Genomic DNA, 23,290 nt, shown 5'->3' on the forward strand with positions numbered 1-23,290 from the left:
GTCCTAGGTGCTGGTTTAACCCACAGCGCCATTAAACACCAGCTGCATACACACCATACTTTTGAAGCACTCCCCCAGAGAATCCTGGGAACTGTAGTTTGCAAAGAGCTGAGAATTAAAGCTCTGTGAAAGGTAAACTACAGCTTCCATGATTTTCGGGGGCAGAATGTGCGCCCGGTGTGCGCCCTAGGAGCACACGTGTTGCCATTCTACTTTGCTGTATACTTTAGGTGGCGCACGTGCCGGATATCGCCCTTACTCGAGGTGGGAGCGGCGGGGGGGGGGGGAAGGAGCCGGACGCGGGTGGCAGGAGGAGGCACCGCGGAGCAAACGCCATGGAGACGGCTCTGCGTGTGCGCTCGCCGCTCTCCTCCGCCCCCCTCTTGCACAATCGCCCCGGGGGCGCTGGTCTCGGGGTGTTTGCGCCAACAGGAAAGGCGGCGGAAGAGCGCGCCCGCCGCGCCTCCCTTTCCTGCGCTCCGCTCCCGGCTGCGGGGCATTTCTCTCCCGCTGCGCGCCTCCACGTCGATCCCTAGCAGCGGAGCACAGGAAGGAGAAAAATGCCCGGCGAGACCCACCCACCTCGGGAACTCGTCGAGGAAGTTTGGCGGGGCGGGGCTTGGCGATCCCACGTGGGGCTGATATGGACCAAGTTTGGGAGCTGTAAATAACCCTAAAATCGGAGGCGGGCGGAAAAACAAACGCAACTTTTCTGCCTGTTGGTTCGTTTGGGGCGAATCCGCCCAATGGCTCGTTTGTTTCTTTAAAAGAGGCGCTTTCTGACTCCGAGGGAATCGCAGCATGGAAGAGGACAGCAGCAAGCTGGGAAGCGCCGGGAGTCTCTGGCAGGACCCTTTGGCGATCGCGCTCACCCCCAGCAAGCCAGTCTCTGCAGGGAGCCAGGGCGCCGGAGGGGGCGGCGGCGGCAGCGGCAGCAACGGGGGCGGCAGCAGCAGCGGCGGTGGCAGCGGTAGGGGCCGACCCCTGAGCGTGGTTTACATCTTCCCCGAGGATTTGGAAGAGCCTCTGCCTCTCCAATGCCTGCGGGAAGCCTGCAAAGAGGTCCCGGCGACGGAGCTGACGACGCTGCCTTTTGGCACCGTGGCGCTGGGGGACACCGCGCCCCTGGATACTTTCTACAACGCAGGTGAGTCCCTGCAAACGCAGCCTCGGCCTCGGCCGGCTAGCGGTTCCGTCAGTTCACCTGGGAAGGAAACCTGCCCAGGGCAACTCCGTGGGAGAGCAGAGGGCATTGGCAAGTCAGAGCTTAACGCCGCGGTTTTCGTCCGGGTTGTCTCGGGTGGACCGAGACGCTGCAGATGTGATCAGATGTTGCCAGCGTCCACCGCTGCAGGGCTCCTCTGCATGTCCCCACGAGGGTTGGAATGTCGTCCATTTAGTGAATTTCTACTGGCACTTATAAGCAGCTGTTAGTGTCCCGAAAGACAGCAAGCCTGGTGAAATGGAAGTAGAATTCTTCTGCAAGTTTGAGTCTATTGGTTCAGGACTCAATGTTGACAAAGGTCCCCCCTCCCGTAGGTGTTCAGTGTATTGCACACTGGCAGCTGCTCTCTGGGGTTTTGGGCAGGAGTCTCTCTCAGCCCTACCTGGAGATTCTGGGGATTGAACCTGGGACTTTCTGAATGCAAAGCAGATGCTCTACCACTGACCTATGGCCTATCCCTAAAGGCTATGAAGGCTGTGTTGTTGTTATCAGTTACATCTGTGTTAAATGATCATCATCTACACATTTTATGATTCTCACAGAAACTTTGCACAGGCTGTACCAATTGTGTTTTGTGATGTTTGGGTCATATGGTTAATTCTACTCCACCCCAAGCATACTTATCAGAGAATCTTAGAGTTGGAAGGGTTTTAAGGGTCATTTAGTCCAACCCTTCAATGCAGAAACCTCGGCTAGAGCATCCATGACAAGATGGCCATCCAACCTCTGCTTAAAAACCTCCAAGGAAGAAGAATCCACTGTCTCTCTAAGGAGTCTTTTCCACTGCTGAACAGCTCTTACTGTCAGAAAGTTTGTCCTAGTGTTTAGTTGGAATCTCCTTTATTGCAACTTGAAGCCATTGGTTTGAGTCCTATCCTCCAGAGCAGGAGAAAACAAGCATGCTCCCTCCTCCATGTGACAGCCCTTAAGATATCTGAAGATGGCTATCATATCTCCTCTGTCTCCTCTTTTCCAGGCTAAACATACCCAGCTCCTTCAAGCACTCCTCATAAGGCTTAGTTTCCAGACCCTTGATCATCTTGGTTGTCCTCCTCTGCACCAACAGCCTTCTTAAATTGTGGTGCTCAGAATTGGACACAGTATTCCAAGTATGGTCTGACTAAGGCAGAATAGAGTGGTGCTATTACTTGCTTTGATCTGGACACTGCTTCCATCGATGCAGCCTAGAATAACATTAGCTTTTTTTGCTGCTGCATCACACTGTTGGCTCATGTTGATCTTGTGAAGGATTCCAGGATTCAGAGTAACTGTGACTGTGGTTCAGAACAGAACAATTAGCTGGATCACCTAATGCAGGATCCTTGCAGGAAGGCATGATACAGCTGTTCCCAATGCTAAGTGTGGGGAGGGAGGGAATGATGGAGGGAGAGGCGCACACACACACAGAGACGTCAACAGACAGGCAGACAGAGGAGGGAGCCTATGCATATGAGTGGAAATTGCACTGTGGACAGAACAGAAGCCAAGTAATTTTCATGGCAGTCACAAAGGGTGTGAGTAGAACACCTTTCTAGTGAACAGCTTGCCTAACAAGTTGAGCAGCTTGGGCAAGTAACTACTCAAGAAGCTGGATGACACATCCTATACTTCAAAAGGCCCCCATTTACCAGGGACAACCTAAATTTTTTGGTACCTGCTTATGATCAACTGCTGTCCCTTGTCTTTCGGGGATGCCTTTTAAATATTTGTTCAAGAGCACAAATGGATGACTGTTGCCTGTCTTTAGGTTTCAGCCCCATCCTCATGATCTATAGAAGTTAAATCTCTGTGGAGATGAGGGAGATGGGCCGATGCCTTTTGAGGTCCAGCTCCGAGGGCCTTCTGGCGGTTCCCTCACTGTGAGAAGTGAAGTTACAGGGAACCAGGCAGAGGGCCTTCTCGGTTGTGGCGCCTGCCCTGTGGAACGCCCTGTCAGATGTCAAGGAAATAAACAACTATCTGACTTTCAGAAGACATCTGAAGGATGAGGGAAGTTTTTAATGATTGATGTTTTAATGTATTTTCAATATTTTGTTGGAAGCCACCCAGAGTGGCTGGGGAAACCCAGCCAGATGGATGGGGTATAAATAAAGTATTATTGTTGTTGTTGTTATTTATTAAACAGTGTTCGAAATTAGGCAGGCACCAGGTGCATTGTGATCAAGTGAAGATGCTTGGGCACCAGGATGGTGCCTGACACCCCCACCCCAGGAGGTACATGCCTGGGCATCATTGGATCTGGACTGCTTTCACCTACTAGCAGCACATCCTGTATAATTCTATTTGCACAATCAGAATGAATTTCAGGAACCAAAATTATTTTTCTGCGCAACCTGAGCAGGATTGGTGAACATTATACAGTGGTACCTCGGGTTAAATACTTAATTCGTTCCGGAGGTCCATTCTTAACCTGAAACTGTTCTTAACCTGAACTTTAGCTAATGGGGCCTCCCGCTGCCGCCGCGCCGCTAGAGCACGATTTCTGTTCTCATCTTGAAGCAAAGTTCTTAACCTGAAGCATTATTCTGGGTTAGCGGAGTCTGTAACCTGAAGCGTATGTAACCTGAAGCATGTGTAACCTGAGGTACCACTGTAGTTAATTGTTGTAGCTTGTCTTCACTTACCCCACCCCACTCCCCTGCTCACAGGTGTTAAGAATATTATTAAGTTATGAATGATCTGTGTCACCATTAAGAATAAAAGGTAAAAATAGGCCAATATATATATGTGTTTGGATTGTCCCTGGATCAAGTGACTTTTCTTCTTTAAGTTCTTAGATTTCTTAACCTATATCAAGGTTGTCATCTGAACTAGCCAGATATTTATCTATCATTTGAAAAATAATAATTGAGTGCCACCTTGCCCCAAAATTGCAACTAAACACTCTGTTTTGGTGACTGTAACCTTGGTTTAAGAAACCATTTGGCCCCTAGCTTTCTGAGTTTCTAACACTGGAATTCATAAGTATCTTGTTTCTTGAGAAAAACTGTGCTTTGATGCATTTTCGCCCAACTCGGCTTCAATCCAAATAGAGAGAAGGGACAACCTTGCTGTGTTTTAAGCTGATGGTATGTATACAGCCCCATATCAGCAGCCCTTGCCAACTACCTGTCTCAGAAAAGATTGAACCCAAGAAACAAGATGGAAGGTGTGAGAACAAACTGAAGGATGGGGTCAAGCTAGTGCTCTCTGTGGTAGTATCTGTGTCTTCTTTCTCCCTCCCTGCAGATGTGGTTGTGGTGGAGATGAGCAACAGCCTGTGCCAGCCCTCGCTCTTCTATCACCTGGGGGTGAGGGAGAGCTTCAGCATGACCAACAACATCCTCCTGTGCTGCTACACTGATTTTCCGGAGCTGCAGGCTCTCCGGGTGAGTCGGGGATGCAATTCAATTCTACAGGTGGAGTCTGTTCATGGAGATTGCTTTGAGACGCTGGACTACCCGGAAAAAGGGCCACTTGATCAGATCAGAGGAACATCTGTAGGGCAGGAGTGGGCTCCCTTTAGACTTGCTAAACAGTTGGGATTTGAGGAAACCCTTCATGCAGGGGAATAGTTAGGCAGTTTTAGAATCTGGACTTTCTGGGGCATCTGTCTTTTGGTAGAAATATGTGCAGTGTCCCTCCCGCCCGCTTTCTTCAAAATAATGGTCAGCCAGCCCTGCTGCATTTGTAGTGCCCTCCTGCTCATTCTGTGGGTGGTGGTGGGGAATCCTGGACCTTTGCCCCAAAGTCCTGCTCTGATAGCATTACCGACTTGATGATCAAGACACTTAGAATCTGCTCTGAAAGACTGAAGTAATGATAGGAGGAGTTTCTTAAATGTTTCATGTGCAGCGATTGTTCTGCTGAAATGTTCCCCCAAGTATGTTTTTGTGCGTAATGGAGAACACGGGTGTGAGTGCATGTTTGTGTGGCAGATGACAGATTTTGTCAATAGAAAGAAAACAAAGTTGGCGAGTGTCCTGTAGGATACGGCCCTTAGAGAGAGATTTACCCCCAGGGCAATGTTTGATTGATGGATTGATTCAAGTGCCTTCTGTTCTGCCACTCCTCCAGTCTGCAGGACAGGGTGGCTAAGAAGTTATAGATGAACTTTATTACAGAAGATAAAGTCATAACGGCAACCATTCAGCAGCAAATAATATCAGTAAAACCACACCTAAAAATAGTTTATTCCCTTCTATGAATGCTTGATGGGTATAAAATATCTGCAGCCATCTTGCAAAAAGAAGCCTTCCTCCATCTCCCACTGCTGCCCAGATACAGATAGTGTCAAGCAAACAGGCAAGACCTTCAACATGTAAGGCTTAAATCAGTCCTACAGCAATCTAGCTATAGGCCAGTGGAGAGTGGGGAGAGACAGATTCTCTGGGAAGCTGCTTTATGCTGAGTCAGACTATTGGTGCATCTAGCTCAGTATTATCTCCAAAGGGGTATTTCTAAGCCCAGCTTGGGAATTTCAGGGGTTGAATTTAGGACCTTCTGCATGCAAAGTGTGTGTTCTCCGAAGAAGCTGGTGCTTTCACCTTCAAAATTGTGAAAGTTTTTCTCTTAACAGCTACTTGCTGCATTAGGATGCAGTTCTGTGCATGCCAGAAGTCCTCTTCTGACCTTAATGCTTCTGTATTACCTAACATGGAAGTGGGGAGACCCTTTTGTAGCCCAGTCCCCTATGGTCCACCTGAACAGCATGACCACCTGTCCCCACAGAGCCTTTCTGTATGCAGGTATATGCACAAAGGTTCCCATGCGACCCAGGACCCCAATCACCCAGATTTCCAGCTCACATGGAATCCTTCTTTTGTACAGCTGTGCATGTACAAAAGGCCCAGATGGTCAAGATGTTCACACAGACTCTATGGGGCAGTGCTACCTGGTACATTCCTGGTCCCATACTGAGTAACACAGAAGCATTGATGACTGAAGAGGGCAAGAGCAGGGATGAGGAACGCTTTTCAACCTGAGGGCCACTTTCCTTTATGGACAACTTTTGTACAGTAGGCTAGTTTCTACACACAAACACACCAACCTTTCCCCTCCATTTTGGTAAGCAAGATGTATTGTAAGAGTTTAAAGACACATTCTAGCCAGGCAAATGCACTCAAGGAGGTTGCAGAGCCGAGCCTATAAGGGGTGTGGTCTGGGGAGAGTCCCAGTAGCCAGGCAGAGAAGCCTGGGGGGTTGCGTTCAGCATCCAGGCTTGACATTTCCTGCCCCACTTACAACCTATTTAGAGCAAAAGCCCCTCTTCAGATTTGGCACATGCTGCACTGCATAAGGTAGTACATTGTAGAAAAGCTGCATCATCTCACACAGATGATGTGAATAAGAAGAGGAGGAGTTTGGGTTTGATATCCTGCTTTATCACTACCCAAAGGAGTCTCAAAGCGGCTAACATTCTCCTTTCCCTTCCTCCCCCACAACAAACACTCTGTGAGGTGAGTGAGGCTGAGAGACTTCAAAGAAGTGTGACTAGCCCAAGGTCACCCAGCAGCTGCATGTGGAGGAGCGGAGACGCGAACCCGGTTCCCCAGATTACGAGACTACCACTCTTAACCACTACACCACACTGGCTCTCAGTGCAACATATTAATGCATGATAACACTTGCAAGAATTGCTTTGGATTCCCCTTTGGGGGGCTGCCTGTGCGTAGGAGCAGCAAGCTCTAATGAGTTTGTGGTTACTCTGCATGATCTTGTACTAACAGCTATCTAATGTGATAAGGAAACATCGCACGGCTGCAGCATGGCAAGAGAGCAGCTTCAGTAGAGAGCTCATTATCTCACTGTTACCTACATGTGACCAAACCCTTGTGCTCTTCATTAGCGTATCAGAAGTAAAGACCACTCCAGCTTCATTCTGTGTAGTCGTGCAACCCATCCAGATCAGGATTGATGTTTTGTCTTCTAAGCACATATGGAAGCTACAGGGGAAGAAGTGATGCACCCCTGGTGCAAGTATGATAAATGGCTTAATAGTGTGATCATATGTATTCCTAGGGCTAGCCGATCAGAAGGTCAGTGGTTCGAATCCCCACGACGGGGTGAGCGCCCATTGTTCGGTCCCTGCTCCTGCCAACTTAGCAGTTTGAAAGCATGTCAAAGTGCAAGTAGATAAATAGGTAAACCTCCAGCAGGAAGGTAAACAGCGTTTCTGTGTGCTGCTCTGGTTTGCCAGAAGCAGCTTAGTCATGCTGGCCACATGACCCGGAAAAACTGTCTGCGGACAAACGGCGGCTCCCTCGGCCAGTAAAGCGAGATGAGCGCCGCAACCCCAGAGGCGTCCACAACTGGACTTAATGGTCAGGGGTCCCTTTACTCTGCATGCCTACTCAGAAGTAAGCCCCAGTAAATTTAAGGGGTATTGTATCCAAGTAAGTGTAATTTACAAGTAATTTACACTACAAGTAAGTGTAGGGACGCGGGTGGCGCTGTGGGTAAAACCTCAGCACCTAGGACTTGCCGATCGTATGGTCGGCGGTTCGAATCCCTGTGGCGGGGTGCGCTCCCGTCGTCCGGTCCCAGCGCCTGCCAACCTATCAGTTCGAAAGCACCCCCGGGTGCAAGTAGATAAATAGGGACCGCTTACCAGCGGGAAGGTAAACGGCGTTCCGTGTGTTGTGCTGGCTCGCCAGATGCAGCTTGTCACGCTGGCCATGTGACCCGGAAGTGTCTGCGGACAGCGCTGGCTCCCGGCCTCTTAAGTGAGATGAGCGCACAACCCTAGAGTCTGGCAAGACAGGCCCGTATGGGCAGGGGTACCTTTACCTAAGTGTAATTTCAGCCATTCAAGAGTGGGATCCTAGATATGGAGAAAGATAACCTACCATCTAAGTTCCTAACATAAGCTGGAGATTAATTTTTGGTGGGACATTAGATAAAGGGTCAATAGAGGCCAAACTGGACAGTATTGCCTAGTGATTGAAGGACACTTTACCTGGAATGGGTCCTTGAATCATGATAATGCCTCTTGCTTGCCTGGATGTCGTGTGTGTGTCTGCAGAAGCCTTCGACTTTTGCACGGCTTGAATGTAGCCTGTTGTGCAAAGGGACATTCATTGTTTCATCAGTTTTTTAAAAAAAACACCCCAATAGGCTTTGAGCACCCAGGCAGCAGACTAAGTAGATCACCTGCTCACAATCTTCCCCACTAGCATGAAATGGATTGCATTAAATTATAGTGACGCATTCATATGGATCAGTTAGCGCAAGCCATTTTTATGGAGGTCTGTATCCTTGTCTGTGGTGATGCATTTCTTCTACTCCTTGGTGATGTGTAAACAGCCACTCTAGGAGCGTGACTTTGTGGCATGCGTTGAGGCCCAGGAGGCTTCCAGAGAAAGTGATGCATTAAGTCACTGGAAGGAGACCTTCTTGCCTCACTTCCTGCAGGCATGGGTTTTCAAGATAGGCAACCAAGTTCAAGGGAGGCTTCTGGCCTGCTATGGCATCATACAGAAACACACCGGAAACCAGAAACACACCGGAAACAAGCCTGCAGGAAGTTCTTGTGCTTCTTCAGAAAGTCTATGGATTTGAAACCCTTGGTGGTGGTGCCTTGCTGAACCCCTGCAGTTCCTGAAAGTTTTAATAGCTTACATGTATTCTGTACATTGTCCCTAACAGCTGCTTTTAATTTTTTCAATGTATTTATTACTACAGTTATATGGTGCCTTTTATATGCCACTATAGTTTACCCCTCTGAGAGTTATATGCTCGTACCTTGGAAGTCAAATGGAATCTGTCCTGGAAGTCTGTTTGACTTCCAAAACATTCGGAAACCAAAGCGCGGCTTCTGATTGGCTGCAGGAAGCTCCTGCAGCCAGTCGGAAGCCGTGGAAGCCCCGCCAGACATTCATCTTCCAAAAATAGTTCACAAACTGGAACAGTCACTTCTGGGTTTGCGGTGTTTGGGAGCCAAAACATTCAAGAACTAAGCTGTTTGAAAACCAAGGCACAACTGTAATTCCCAGCAAACTTTAGCAGAATACACTGGGGATATGTGTGTGTGTTCTTCAGTTGTGTTTTCAAGTATGGTGTGTACACAGTCTTAATCAGCCTTCGAGTAAATCCAGTTTGGCTCTTTGGTACCAGCAGCTAATGATAACCTCCCCTTGCCTTTCTCCTTTCTAGGAGGAGATCTTCCAGAAGAATTCAGTAAGTCCCACTTGGTTTTCTGACCATGCACCATATGAGACTCATGATCTGTTTCTGGGAATTGAGAACAGTGAGCCTCACAGAACACAGTGGGGGCTTCTCCATAAACGTGTATAAGGTTGCACTGCACATGATTTATTATCTATCCAACTCGGCTGTTTCAGCTTTTGGAACACGCATGGCAAAATCCTTATGATTGAATTTTAAAAATATATGTTGGAGACTGGGTAGTTTGCAAAGTGAAATAGCAAGCATGTCTTCTAAAAACAACCACCATCACCCCACCAGTGAGGGGGAACTGAACTAAGAAGAGAAAGGGATTTGCTCTTTGAAAGAATACCATTACATTTGAATGCTGCCTCCTTTCAGTCCATAAAGCAGAGCTGGGAAACCTTTGGCCCTCCAGGTGTTGGACTACAACTCCCATCATGATGGACCACTGGCTATGTCAGTTGGGGCTGATGGGAGTTGGAGTCCAGCAACATCTGGAGAGCCAAAGATTCCCCAGCCCTGCCATAAAGGTTCACCCAAAAAAACTTGTCCACATTGATTCAAGTTTTGGGCACAATTTTTGGAAACCAAAATTCTCTTTTTCTTTGCTGCTTAAAGAAATTGCCCCCATCCTAATACTGCTCAAAACTCATGTGGTGGACAGTTTTGCGCCCCACGAACTGGGTACATACTACCTCTAATAGGTCTGCTTATTTGTTTATTTATTTCATAGATGGGGAACCTGTGGCTTTCCAGTTGTGGTTGGACTCCATCTTCCATCATTCATTGCCCATACTGGCTGGTGCAAATGGGAGTTGGAGTCAGTATCTGGAGAGGCACAGGTTTTCCATTCCTTATTTATTGCATTGCATTGCATTACTGAACTGTAACTCCCATCAGCTTCATCAAGCATAGCCAATGGCCAGGGATGATGGGAGTTGTAGTTCAGCAACATCTGGAAGGCCAGACGTTCCCCACACCTGCCTTGTATCCTGTTTTTCTTCCATAATGGGCCTCAGGGTGGCATCCATAAGGTTCCCAGGTGATCTTCCACCCAGGCAGTGACCAGACCTGCTTAGCTTTGTGAGGTTTCTGCATCATGTGCCTTCAGACCACATAGCTTTGATCCTTATCTTGCTGATCTGAGCAGATTTCCCAGAATAGAAACAGTTCCTAGAGAAGAGGTGGCAACACTTATTTTACTGCCACCTCAGCTAATAGTTTAATTTTGACCCAGAACTCAGCTCCAGAACCAGTGAAGGTAAAGTGGAAGGCCTATAAGTCTTCCTTTCCCCCAAAGGCACGTGAAAGATTTAAAACAAAAGAATAATGTAATCTTCAACTTCCAGGAGGATGCCAGTGCGGGTGTATTTTTTGGGTTTGTTTTTTTTTTTTTGACATGTTCATAGTGCCATGTGTGTTTTAGAACTGGGTGTGTGGAGGAATCATAGCATTAATTCTCTTTTAGGATGGCAATGGCAGCTATACCTTAATCCCCTACGTGGTGGCAGCCCAGAACAAGGTCTTCTGCTGCGACCCGAATGCGATGATGTGCCTGAGCGAGCTTTGCCAGCCTAACAACTTCACCATGGAGGCCTTCTTCACCCCCCTGACGGCGCAGCTTGCAAGGCTGCTGGAGGGCACCTCCACCAACACCTGGTAACACCCCCCCCCCCGGTCATCTTTCAATACATGAACTCAACTAGCGCACCAATGGGAGTTAGGTGTGCCCTCCCAGGATCACACTCCTCATCGGACATCCTCCACACTCTCCCCAGCTGCTTTTGCCCGGCTGAAGAAGTCCTTGCACTGTGATCTTGCCTAGGTAGTAGAGGGTGGAGGTGTGTGTGTGAGAGAGTGCAAGTTTCTGCTACGTGGTTTTCCTGGTGCGAAAAGAGCTTTTAAGCTCCCTGCCGTGCTTGCCAGGCAAGGTCCTCTTGGTGTGGCCGGCTCTGGAAGCCTGCAGATGGTCGTGTGGGAACTCACACAGCCCCTCAAAATCTCGAGAGAGTATCCCAGCTTATTCGTATTTCTGTCCAAAGGTATTTTGGGGAGGTTGTTTTAGCAGTTGGGGCATCTGGCGTGATAACTTCCAGATTAACAGTAAAATTCTACAACCCGCTCCACTCATTGTCACAGGTTTTTGCCATAGCAATTCAGGCCTAGCTTATGCATTATCTTGATGGGGTGCTTGCCGGACTCGCCCATTGCCTTACACGGGAAGCTGCCTCATACCAAGTCAGACGATTGGTTCCTCTAGCTGAGTATTGTTAGCAGTGACTGGCAGTGGCTCTCCAGGGGGCATTTCTCTGACGTACTTAGGGATGCCGGGGGTTGGACTTGGGACTTTCCGCAAGCAAAGTACTGGGCTATGATTTCTTGCTGGGCCTTGTGTGTCTTCATAGTTTTCCTAGTAACCATGTAAGCTGTTCTTTCTTTTTTACAGCAAAACTGAGATGTTTGAGATTCCGTAAAAAGATACCAGGGTCGTCTTGATCCTCTGCATTCTGTTATCGGTGCCCTAATCATAGCTGGGGCAGATTCTTAGAATTGCTGAGGACGGCTTGTAACTCACGGCAGTTCTCAAGAATCCCGGGAGGTGCAGCAGAATCAAGTGCAGCATTTCACTGAGTTCCAGTTAGAGTATCAGGAAAGACGGCCTTCCAGCGAGTTAAGGGGAAGGGTTATGACACACTACCTTTGGGGAAGCAAAGGCAGCCCCAAGAAAGAGGGAAAGCCTATTGCTTAATAAGAGCGGGTACTTGAACCTGTTGAACTCTGGCTACACCCTCTCCTTACATTTAAGGCTGTCTCATTCCACTTTACAGTGGTACCTCGGGATGCGAACGGGATCCGTTCTGGAGCCCTGTTCGCATCCTGAACATAACGTAAGACGCAACAGCGTGTCTTTGTGTGCATGGGTTGCATTACGCCGCTTCCGCATATGCATGTGATGTCATTTTGACCACCTGTGCATGCGTGAGCGGCGAAACCCGGAAGTAACGCACTCCGTTACTTCTGGGTTGCCGCGGAGCGCAACCCGAAGGCGCTCAACCTGAAGTGTATTTATCCCAAGGTATGACTGTATATATTTTTCTCCCTTTTCATAAAAAAATAATGCCACTTCAAACAGTCATGGATTCCCTCAAATAATCCTGGGAACTCTAGTTTGCAAAAGGTGTCGAGAGTTGATAGGAGACCCTCTATTCCTCTCACAGTCCTACAGTTTCCCAGGGTGGTTTAACAATCTATCCAGTGAAACTGCATGGCTGGGTGAGAACTAGCTCTTCTAGAGACAGACCTGGTTTTATGAATGATCTAGGTGAGGTGGTAACCATTACCCTGCAAGGGATATAATTACAGAAATGCCGCACATCTTGATGGCCGAGGTGTAGCACGCTGAGCTGGTGAATGGAGAAATACTGGACAAAAAAGGTTCTTGTTCAAGCGTAGCTGTGAGTTGGTCTGTTGAGCTTCTGAAGGAAAACAGGAAGTTGCAGCAGAGGAGCAGCTGAGGACAGGGCAGCCAGCCGCACAGTGTCATGCAAGACTTAAGTGAGGGGGTGGTGGTGGCCAGGCCTATAGCTGATGCAGGGAGATGCTGTTCCTCTGTGGTATTCCATGCACTTACGAACCTCCAAGCCCTGGATGGTTTTCTTAACGTAAGAAAAAGTGCTTGCTGGATCGTTTAGTCTAGCACCCTGAAACAGAGCAAAAACACATGGCAGTTTCCTGTGTTCCAGAATGAATGGCGCAGGAGAACAGCATTTCTCATCCCCAGAACTTAAATACACTGTGTACACTCCCTCCCAGTAAGCTGTTAGACTTGGGGGGTGAGGGGAAAGCATTTTCCCCAAGCCTAATTTCAAGAGGGGGAAATGATCATCATAGAGATTGCAGTTAGTGCTTCCCTGCCCAGCAGCTACAATTCCCACAAAGAGCCACACAGCAATTAGACTTGAAAACAACCTTCCATTGGCATTCAGAGGAGGCTGTTTTCAAGCTCCTGAATGTCATGCAGCAGGTTTGGGGTGGGGGAAAAGATCATGGGGGAATGGGGAGCAGAGGATTAACCTTCCCATCCCCAGCTGCAACCTGCCAGATCAAGAAACCTCCTCTGTGGGAGCAATTAAATCTTGAAAAATCTGAGTGATTTTGAGAGTGTGTCTCATAGTGCATGGAAAGGGAAGTGTTAACTTCACTGTTCCTCAGCTGCAGTTCCACGCTGCTCTCTGGCGTGAAAAAAAAAGCCTCTAATTGGCTCAAATTGCTAATTGCTGCAGGCGGGAAAGAAAGGGATTCTCTGAGTTGGATGAAGAGGCTCCTGGGGCCATAGCTGGCCTGCAGGTTGCTGGACTTAAAGAAGCAGGAAGTGCCATCTCATTTGGGGAGCCTTTCATCTTAGGAAAGGAACCTAGAATAGCAGTGTGTTTTCCCATTCTGCTGAAAACCAGAATAAATGGATCCTTCCTACTGTTTCTAGAACTTTGCAGGAAGCTGTGGTGGGCCTCTGCGATTGCATCACAACTGAGCACGCTGTTACCAGTGGCAGTCTGTTTTAAGTGGTTTTTAATATTGTGTTCTAAATCTGTAAGCTGCCCTGGGACCTTAGGTTGAAGGGTGGGTAATTTAAAAATAAAATAAAATTATTACTAACACTAGGCAGCCCTGCGTCCTATAGATAGGCATCCCTTTGCAGCCATCCAAGGCCCATGGGCAAAAGTTGGCAGGCTGACTCACAGTGCAGTGTCAGGAGCAGGGCAAGGAGGCATGATCCCACTGTCTGCTCCCTGCTTTTAATGATACTGTTTTCATTGATTTTAGCCATTTTCTCTCTAAAAAAGGGGATACTGCTTAGAAATTCTAGCGATTAAGCAGCATATAAATTAGCTCAAATAAAATTTAAAAATACCCTCCACACATTAGCCCTGTGTATGGAAGAAAGTCTTGAGTGTTAAAGCTATTCTGTCTGAGCAATGGGAACAGACATGGAAGTCAAGTGGGACCGCTTAGGGTTCTAGCCAGGCATGCTCTTTGCCAGGATACTCCATTTCATTTCCACCTCCCCCAATAGAAGTGCAGCATTCAGTGGCTGTTGAGCACAGTCAGTCCACACTGGACTGTTTTGGGTCCTCCTCCCACCTCCACTGCTTAGGCCATTCCCCCCGCTAAAGGTTTTCCATACTGCCAGTCTTGGGGGTACCTCAAGCCTGCTGATGCCTCCCTCTTGTGCATGGATGGTCCTGTTTTGGCTACATGGAAAGGGCACTGGGAGAATGAGTTTCCTGTTAGTATATTAGCGGGGATGGGGAGCCCTTTCCAGCCCCAGAACTGCATTCCCTTCAAGACAACATTCCGGATGCCACATACCAGTGGTGGGCCAGAGGCAAAAGTGGGTGGAGCAATGCGTGTAAATTTTACCTTTATACAGAAGGCAGTTTCTACATGTACACAAACACCAGTCTCTGTTCTCCACCCAGATAAGCAGGAGGTGTGATCAGAGAGCAAGGACGGCTTTTCAGCCAGGCAAAAACATGTGCGCTGTGGATAAGGGCCAGTCAGGGGCATGACCTGGGGAGAGTTTTGAGGGCCAGAGGGAGAGGCCTCGAGGGCTGCATTTGGCCCCCAGATCCCCCACTTCTGCTATATATAGCACTGGCCCTGGGTAAACGTGCCTTCCCCTCTTGGGGTAAGCCAAGGGGCACTATTCTTTCCTCAGATCAAAATAAAGCTTCTTGTTTTCTCCAGCGGCTACTTTCGGGAGATGATCCGAAGGGACATCCGCAGGGCTCGCGAAAGGTACAGCGGGGAGCAGCTGAGCCGTGAGCTGACCAGTATCCAGCAGCGACTGGACAGCGTCGAATGCCTCAGCCTTGATATTGTCATGAACTTTATTCTGTCCTACCGTGATGCACAGGTGAGCTGATCCACTGGGCCCCTCGACTCTCATGCCGTGGCCAGTTAATGCGAACGAATTCAGCCCAAATGCCGTCAGCGGCAGCCAGCAGAATGTTTTGACGTCTGTTCCCCAGGGCAGACGTGACCCCCTGCCAACCCAACTTCCATTGCAGCGGTCAACTCCAGCAATGCGCATCAGTGCCATTGCAGGCATTCAACACCCACGGATAGATGCCCTACCACTGAGCACCTGACCATCACCTCTTGCCCCTTACACATCCTGGTCTGTGGTGTTTCATGGCAGGTTCCTAGAGTAGGAGCCATGTGTATTTGGGGCTGAACTGAGTTTGGGTTTAGTTGAAGGCTGTGTGTGCCGCCTGCCTATTGCGGCTTCACTTTATGTCTTCTGTAGGATTGTAATGGCATCATCACCCTAGTGGAGACCTTACAGGCCCTGCCGACTTGCAATGTCGCCGAGCAGCACAACATCTGCTTTCACTATGCCTTTGCCCTTGACAGGTGAGGAACATTGTCAGGTAAGGATGGGCCTCTATTCTCAGCCCTGTTAGGCCTCCCTACCCTCTGCTTCTCTGATGCCCACAAACATTAGTACACTTAACAGGGGTCATCTGGCAATGGGAGCTCTGCAGAGGAGATGGTTCCACTCCCTGGTCTATCCCATGGGTGCCTGCAGACACCAGAGCTTTCCCTAAGCCCTCAGGACACACCTCTGCTAATGGACTCTCATGGCTGGTTTGCAGACTCCTCAGCGAATCCAGAGGGCATGGAGGAGGGATCCCCACAGCTGGAACGCCCATTATCTTGATGGGACCAATGGATGTAGCAGAAGGCAGTGGCCCCAGAAGGCAGCACTCAGTGGGCAGGGTCTCTAGTCAATGACTATGCTGAGACAACATGGATGTTTGGCCTCTGCTGCATGGTGCTAAACCCACACCTTGGACTCTGGAGTCTCTGTGCCTTCGTAACCAGGAAATTCTGATCCCTGTGGATCCCGACATTAAGGTCCTAACACAGTAGCAGATGGGCAGCGCTGGTGTTCTTCCTGCAACGTGGCTGCTCTTGTCCCAGCATTGGGGCTTCTGACGCTGTGTGTGTGACTGTGTGTGCTATGCATTTGCAGGCGGAACCAGCCTGGCGATCGGGAGAAGGCTCTCTCTGTTATCCTGCCCCTGGTGGAGAAGCCTGAACGGGCAGCGCCTGACCTGTACTGCATGTGCGGCCGCATCTATAAGGACATGTTCATTGATTCTGGCTTCACTGATGCCGAAAAGAGAGACCAGGCCTTTTACTGGTGAGGAACGGAAAGGGATCTTTGCTGAACTTGCACTTTTGCTTTAAACTATGGCTGCAGGCGTGGAAATCTCCTAAATGCTCATTGCTTGTGGGATGGCTTGGTGGTGGTAGGGTGGCCAGGTGAAACTCCTAGACATGATTGAAGGTGCAAGCAACCTGTCCTCTCTTTTTTCACCCATTTGGCTTATTTGCTGGGTCTGAATTGCAGCCTTCCTAGTTAGCTTTCAGGTCTGATATTTCCTTGTGCTTCTGATTCCTCAGGTATCACAAGGCCTTTTTAACAGACCCGAGCCTCCATGCTGGGATTAACTCCGTTGTCTTCCTCATCGCTGCTGGACACAAGTTCGAAACCTCCATGCAACTTCGGCAGTTAGGTGCGGGGCTGCTTGTTCCCATCTGCGTCTCGTAAGGGTAGCCGGATGTGTGAATCATCATTCTGATCTAAAACCAAGATATTGACAGTGTTCTTTATTATTCTCTCTCTCTCTCTCTCTCTATATATATATATATATAAACACAAAATCTGGTTGATCCATTTCCAAATGATAGTGTTAAGTGTCCAATTCAATGAACGTTTTGAGACAGGGAATATTGGCTGGGTGGTGGGCGGGATCATATGAAAAGAGCAATTATCGCCCCATCTACACTATATATTTAATGCAGTTATCCTGCCACTTTAAACAGTGGTGGCTTCTCCAAAAAAAATCCTGGGAGCTGTCGTATGTTAAGGGTACTGAGAGGTGTTAGGAGTGCCCTGTTTCCCTCACAGAGTTACCATTCCCAGAGTGGTTAAACAACCAATCTCTGCTCCCAGGGAACTCTGGGAATTGTCGCTCCATGTGGGGAGTAGTGGTTTCCCAGAATGCTTTGTGGGAAGCTGTGACTGTTCAAAGTGGTAAGATGCTTTCAGGGCCCCTTTCCCTCTGCCTCTTCTCCCTGCTGAAATGAGGCTTGAAAAATGTGTTATGTTGTAGCCAATAGAATGGTAACCCCCGGTTTAGCCAGAATGTCGTGACCATTTTGAAAATTCCCCTCAGAAATCCCTGCCACTGCCCCCGCCCCCCTCCCTCAAAACATACCTGTTGCAGTTTAGAAAAATCTCCCTTGCTTCTCGTCCTTCCTTCCTTAGGTATGAAGGTGAGCTGTGTCCTGGGCAGGAAGGGATGCTTGGAAAAGATGCAACATTACTGGGATGTGGGTTTTTACCTGGGCGCCAGTATCCTGACCGGCGACTTTGACAAAATCATCCAGGCCTCGGAGAAACTTTACAAGCTCAACGCTCCAATTTGGTGCGTGGTGGGAACTTTGTGTCCTCATGGGAACGGGGTAGGGGTGGGGGGCAAGGAAGACTAACTAGCTGACAACCCATTGAGATGAGCTGGAGTTGTGAGTGTCGAAGGAGGTGCTGGGAGAGGGCAGGTTTCTGAAGAGGAAGTGATTTCCTCCTTGTTCAGTGTGGTGGGACAACAGGTTTTGAACCTCTGCTCAGCCATGGAGCTCACTGGCTTACCTTGGACCAGTCAGGGTTGTTGTGGCGATTAAATGAGGAGGGGAAGAACCATGTACACTGCCTTGACTGAAAAGGTGGTCTATAAATGTAGGAAATAATAATAATATGTGGCGCAGACCACTTGCATTGGGTAGAAACTTTAACTTACTTCACCCTTTGCAGACTGTGTGGGTCTGTTTGAAGTGTGTGCTTCTTTCTCTTTTTTAACTCTGTTCTCTTCTGCCCCCTGCCCAATTATTGGTTCAGGTTCTTGACATCTATCAAGGAGACTTACGTAATCTATAGTCATTTCAACACTGCCCCCGACACCTGGTCATCTAAACAGGAGCTGGTTGATTTCTGGCTGGGCTTCTTGATGGATTCCTGCCAGCCCTTTGTCTCCACAGAGGAGTGTCTGGTAAGGAGGCAATGAACGTTGGTGCTTTGGCAAAACCTCTACTGAACTACCAGCTTTTCCTCCTGTCTGCTTCTTTGCTACACTACTGTGGCATCTGTTGCTTTCCATCCTACTAGAGGCAGTAGCAGCAAAACAAAGTGGTTCTGGGGGTGGCAGAGTAAAATGGGTGGCAGTGGTAAAACGGACTTTGCCATTTCAAACTGTGGCTTAGAAAATGAGCACATCTGGATGAGGTGTGAGCTAGCATAACTAATATGCTAGTTCTTTTTTTATGGGGTGTGTGTGTTCTGTTTCATTTTTGTATGGGGTAGCCATCAAAAAGGCTATGCCCAACCTGCTGTCTGAAGTGGCATAGTCCAGTCTGCATAAAAGGTCATATACATGGCATCAAACCATTTCCCCCACGATTTTCTGTTCTGCAACTCTCCAAGGTCTTAGAGGGTTTTCCAGCCCTTTTGCCTGAGATCTTGGGTGCTTCTAAGATAGTGACTTAACATTGTAAACAAGTCATTCAGAAATTGCAAGCTGCCCATCAGCAAGAGGCTTTTTAAATTTATCCGATTTTGCCCAGAAAGTTTGAGTCTGGATTAAATGGCATTCTGATGGCCATATCAGTGCTGTGACCTTAAGCATGCAAAACTTTGCCTTGCTCATCTGTCAGTTTCAGCAGAGTTGCAGAATGAGATTCTTAGGAAATTTCCTCTTCTGTTCTAGCAAAGCCTTTCTTGCCTAAGGTGCTCTTTCATATTTCCTCCCTTAAGCTATATAAAATTCAGGGCAAGCTTTGCATAGCTGGGTTGGAGAGAGGACTGGACAGTCTCTCTCTCCCCCCACCCTCTCGCTGTTTGTGTGAAATTCATGTGCTGACAGATTTGCGGGGCAAGAGAAAATTGTGCAGATGCTTCTCTCTCTCCCTTGAATTCCACTCTAGAAATCTTCTCATTGGGAGAAGCCTTTGGGATAACTCCTAGTTCTTACTGCTAGGTGAAACAAAGCCAAATTATCTACTTCTGCTCAAATTTGTGAACTTTAGTCTCTCCCAACCCTTCCTTTTCTCGTCTCCCTCCATTGTGGAAATTTGGGTTGTAGTTTCCTTGAGACAGGGGCCTGTTTACCTTGCAGATTGGCGGCTTGCAAAACATCGCAGGTTGATTTTTTTTGCCGTGCAAAAACTGGTCCTGGAGCAACACCAATGCAGCCCTCTCAGCTTGCACCAAGAAACTCTGGAATATGCCAAGCTTTCTCAAGCCACCTTTCCTCTGCAGTCATTTATAATCTCGACACACAACAGGCTGCATACATACCATACATTTGCAGCGCATTTTTTCTCCCAAAGTTCTGGGAACTGTAGTTCACCCCTCACTGAGCTATAATTCCCAGCAACCTTCACAAACTGCAGCTCCCATGATTATTGGCAGGGTGGAGAGATATGCTGGAAATGTATAGTGTGTATGAACACAAACACACACACCTTTTCCTCCTGGCCTCCAGTTGTCGCCCCAGGCATCACACCTGAGAATATCATCACTATATCCCATAAGATGAAACAGTCAATTAGCTGTGCTCACACCTGACCACAGGACTGAGTCAGCCTTGGCTGCCCTGATGAACCAGCACTGTTACAGGTACCACATAATACTCATTCCACATTTGTAGGGAAGCACCCAGATTTTGGAACTTCCTCCCATCACTGCGCTCATTTCGGTGACGGTTCTGCAGATCAAAGCAGTCAAATGGGCACATGTGGGGTTAAGGTGATCCTGCAGGTAGACTGGTCTCAAGCCGTTGAGGGCCTCATATACTAATAATAACACCTGGAGCCTGGTCCCGTAGCAAATGAGCAAGCAGCACAGATCAAAGGGCAACTAGCAGAGAGGTTATGTGTGCAGTCTTCTCTTAGTTAAGTGTATGCTCACTATGACATATGTCAGCCGCTTTTAGATTTTTGCTGAAATAAGAAGCGGCATGTAAGTTAACTAGCAATCTAACTCGCCACCTGTTCCAACAGGTCTTGATTCTGGAGTTGGGCAGAGTGTTGCAGCCATCTCAGCTCAGTGTCTGCAGTCAAGAAGGGCAAAAATCAGTGACGCTGAGCCACATTGGCTCTCCAGAAGAGGTAGGTCCAGAATTGTGTCCTGGCTCAGTTTCTTTTCCTGATCTTAAACTTTTAAATTTTAATTTATTACCCACCCACCACCCTAAGGTTGCAAAACAAGTTACAACAATTTAAAATAGAACTTTTTTAAAAAAACTTATAATTACAAAAAATACAAGTAACAAAAGTTCATGTAATTACTTTCATTCTATTTAGATTTCCAATCTCCGTACATTATAAATCTTCATGGCTGTTTATCCCTCCGGGTGTGTGTCTCAATTTCCTGTGTTTCCCCACTCGGGGCATTGTATGTTTCTTTCACCTTTTGGGTCTCTTTACAGGAAGGGATTTCCAAGTGGACATTCCCAACATCTTCCATCCGTGGAATCAGGTGATGATTATTTTTTTTATATAAAACAAATAGTTTGAATTCCTTGTCTTTAAGGCTAGGATAGTGTTTAAGATAAGAAGCAGCCTTTATACCAGGTCAGAGAAATAAGCCACATTGCTTAGTATTGGCTACACTAAGAAACAGTAACTCCCTGTGGTTTCAAGAGCTTTCCCAGTCCTTCCTTGAGATACATCACTGACTTACAGTTCTTCCCCTAAAAAAAAGAAAGTTCTAGATCTCAAGACCCTGAAATAAAGGGCTGATTTAAATAGGGACATAGGACACTGTCAAGAAAAACCATTGGTGCATTTAGCACACTATTGCCTATTCCTGGGGTATCCAACATGGTGCCTTCCATAGTGGACTCCAATTCCCATCACCTCCAGCCAGCATGGTCCATGGTCAGGAATGATGGGAGCTGTAGTTCAGCAACATCTGGAGGGCACCGCATTGGCTACTCCTAGTGCACTGGGTGGCCGAAGGTCACTACAATTTCAGGCAGAAGTCTTCCCCAGCCCTCCTGAGACATTGGGGATTAACCCACAAGAATTGGCATGCAAAGCCAATAAGACTGTTGACGTACAGCCCCTCCCCTGAGAAAACAGAGCTAGCCAGGTGGCACTCGCAGTAGAGCGCACTGGGCAGAGAGGGCACATGAGAAGCTGCCTTTTTACAAGACCCCAGTACACATTTTTGTGCATTTTCTATCAAAAGAAAATGCACTGCAAAATTTGGATAAGTGTGTAATTTGACTGAGAGGAATGCAGGAAGCTGCCTTATATGGAGTCAGACCCTGGCTCCATCCAGTTCTGTGTTGTCTACACTGCCTGGCAGAAGCACTCCAGAGTTTCAGGTACAAATCTTTCCCAGGCCTACCTGGAGATGCCAGGGATTGAACTTGGGACCTTCTACATTCCAAGCATCTGTCTTATGATGTGAGTCACAGCCCACCCCCAAGATTAAGTGCATTCCAATCTACACTGAAGTCTTGGATTGGTGAGTTAGGTCAGTTTGTCCTTAAAATGTATTTTTCTCCCACTTCGTACTGTAGCTCACATGTCAATGCTCCTCCATGCAAATAGAAATAAATAAAACATCATTGCACCTAGAAAGCTAGCATCTCAAGGAGAATGGGGTCTGGCCTGTGGCTGGTAAGCCCCTGAGGCTAATGTGAGCAACTTGGGGTGGTGGGACACAGAGAGGGGCAGGTTTTAAAGCAAGACACAGGCTTGCGCTGATAAGGAAAGGAGACTTGCTGAAGTCCTTCCACTCCTATATTTTTTTCTTGCCAGTATCTCCAAGTGCGATGAGCGGTGCTGCTTCCTCTATGTTCTGCACACAGCAGAAGACTTCCAGCTGTACTTCCCTACCCAGTACCATTGCCGCTGGTGAGTGGGGGGACATGAATGGGCAGCAGAGGGACAACCCGCAACCTTTGGAAGAGGGACAATTAAAAGGACACTGACAAACTGGAACGTGTCCAGAGGAGGGCAACCAAAATGGTCAAAGGCCTGGAAACGATGCCTTATGAGGAACGGCTAAGGGAGCTGGGCATGTTTAGCCTGGAGAAGAGGAGGTTAAGGGGTGATATGATAGCCATGTTCAAATATATAAAAGGATGTCACATAGAGGAGGGAGAAAGGTTGTTTTCTGCTGCTCCAGAGAAGCGGACACGGAGCAATGGATCCAAACTACAAGAAAGAAGATTCCATCTAAACATTAGGAAGAACTTCCTGACAGTAAGAGCTGTTCGACAGTGGAATTTGCTGCCAAGGAGTGTGGTGGAGTCTCCTTCTTTGGAGGTCTTTAAGCAGAGGCTTGACAACCATATGTCAGGAGTGCTCTGATGGTGTTTCCTGCTTGGCAGGGGGTTGGACTTGATGGCCCTTGTGGTCTCTTCCAACTCTATGATTCTATGAAAAACAACCACAACCCAACTACATTCCCCACTCGGGGAAAGGGAGCATCTTCTGCAGGATGCTGCTCTAGACAGAGTGTTTCCCAGGGGTTACATTGCAGACTCAAGAAACCGGGTACCATTGATGGCCTTTCTTCTTCATCATGTGCGACCATGGAGACACATGATGCTTGGATCTCCACTGCCTGCTTGCCAGGCCTGCAGCTGCAGTGTGGGCTCTGAAAACATGTTTGTAAAAATTAAAGTCAACGAGGGTCAGGGAAGGCAAAGTAAATAAAAAGGAGTTCGGTTTCTCAAATCTGATTTCTGCCCCCTCAGCTCTAAAGAAATTGAATTGGAGATAAACCCTGTTGATGCTCAGAGGGAAATAATTTTAAACTTGTAATCACCACCT

The 23,290-nt window shown here is 48.0% G+C and overlaps 1 protein-coding gene across 1 annotated transcript in view; it reads left to right on the plus strand.

Moving 5' to 3' along the window:
- Window positions 1–543: 543 nt before the first annotated feature.
- MAP3K6 (mitogen-activated protein kinase kinase kinase 6) overlaps window positions 544–23,290 on the plus strand; it is a 39,612-nt gene continuing 16,865 nt past the window's right edge. The window contains exons 1-13 of the mRNA XM_083750623.1: window positions 544–1,147; window positions 4,454–4,593; window positions 9,359–9,382; window positions 10,842–11,032; window positions 15,122–15,290; window positions 15,684–15,790; window positions 16,413–16,583; window positions 16,847–16,959; window positions 17,715–17,874; window positions 18,342–18,492; window positions 20,501–20,608; window positions 20,929–20,978; window positions 22,271–22,366. Coding sequence (XP_083606749.1) covers window positions 802–1,147; window positions 4,454–4,593; window positions 9,359–9,382; window positions 10,842–11,032; window positions 15,122–15,290; window positions 15,684–15,790; window positions 16,413–16,583; window positions 16,847–16,959; window positions 17,715–17,874; window positions 18,342–18,492; window positions 20,501–20,608; window positions 20,929–20,978; window positions 22,271–22,366 — 1,826 coding nt within the window. The 5' untranslated portion in view covers window positions 544–801. The remainder of the gene's footprint in view (window positions 1,148–4,453; window positions 4,594–9,358; window positions 9,383–10,841; window positions 11,033–15,121; window positions 15,291–15,683; window positions 15,791–16,412; window positions 16,584–16,846; window positions 16,960–17,714; window positions 17,875–18,341; window positions 18,493–20,500; window positions 20,609–20,928; window positions 20,979–22,270; window positions 22,367–23,290) is intronic.

This window comes from Podarcis gaigeae, assembly GCF_964106915.1.
Source record: "Podarcis gaigeae genome assembly, chromosome: 8".
Lineage (NCBI taxonomy): Eukaryota > Metazoa > Chordata > Lepidosauria > Squamata > Lacertidae > Podarcis > Podarcis gaigeae.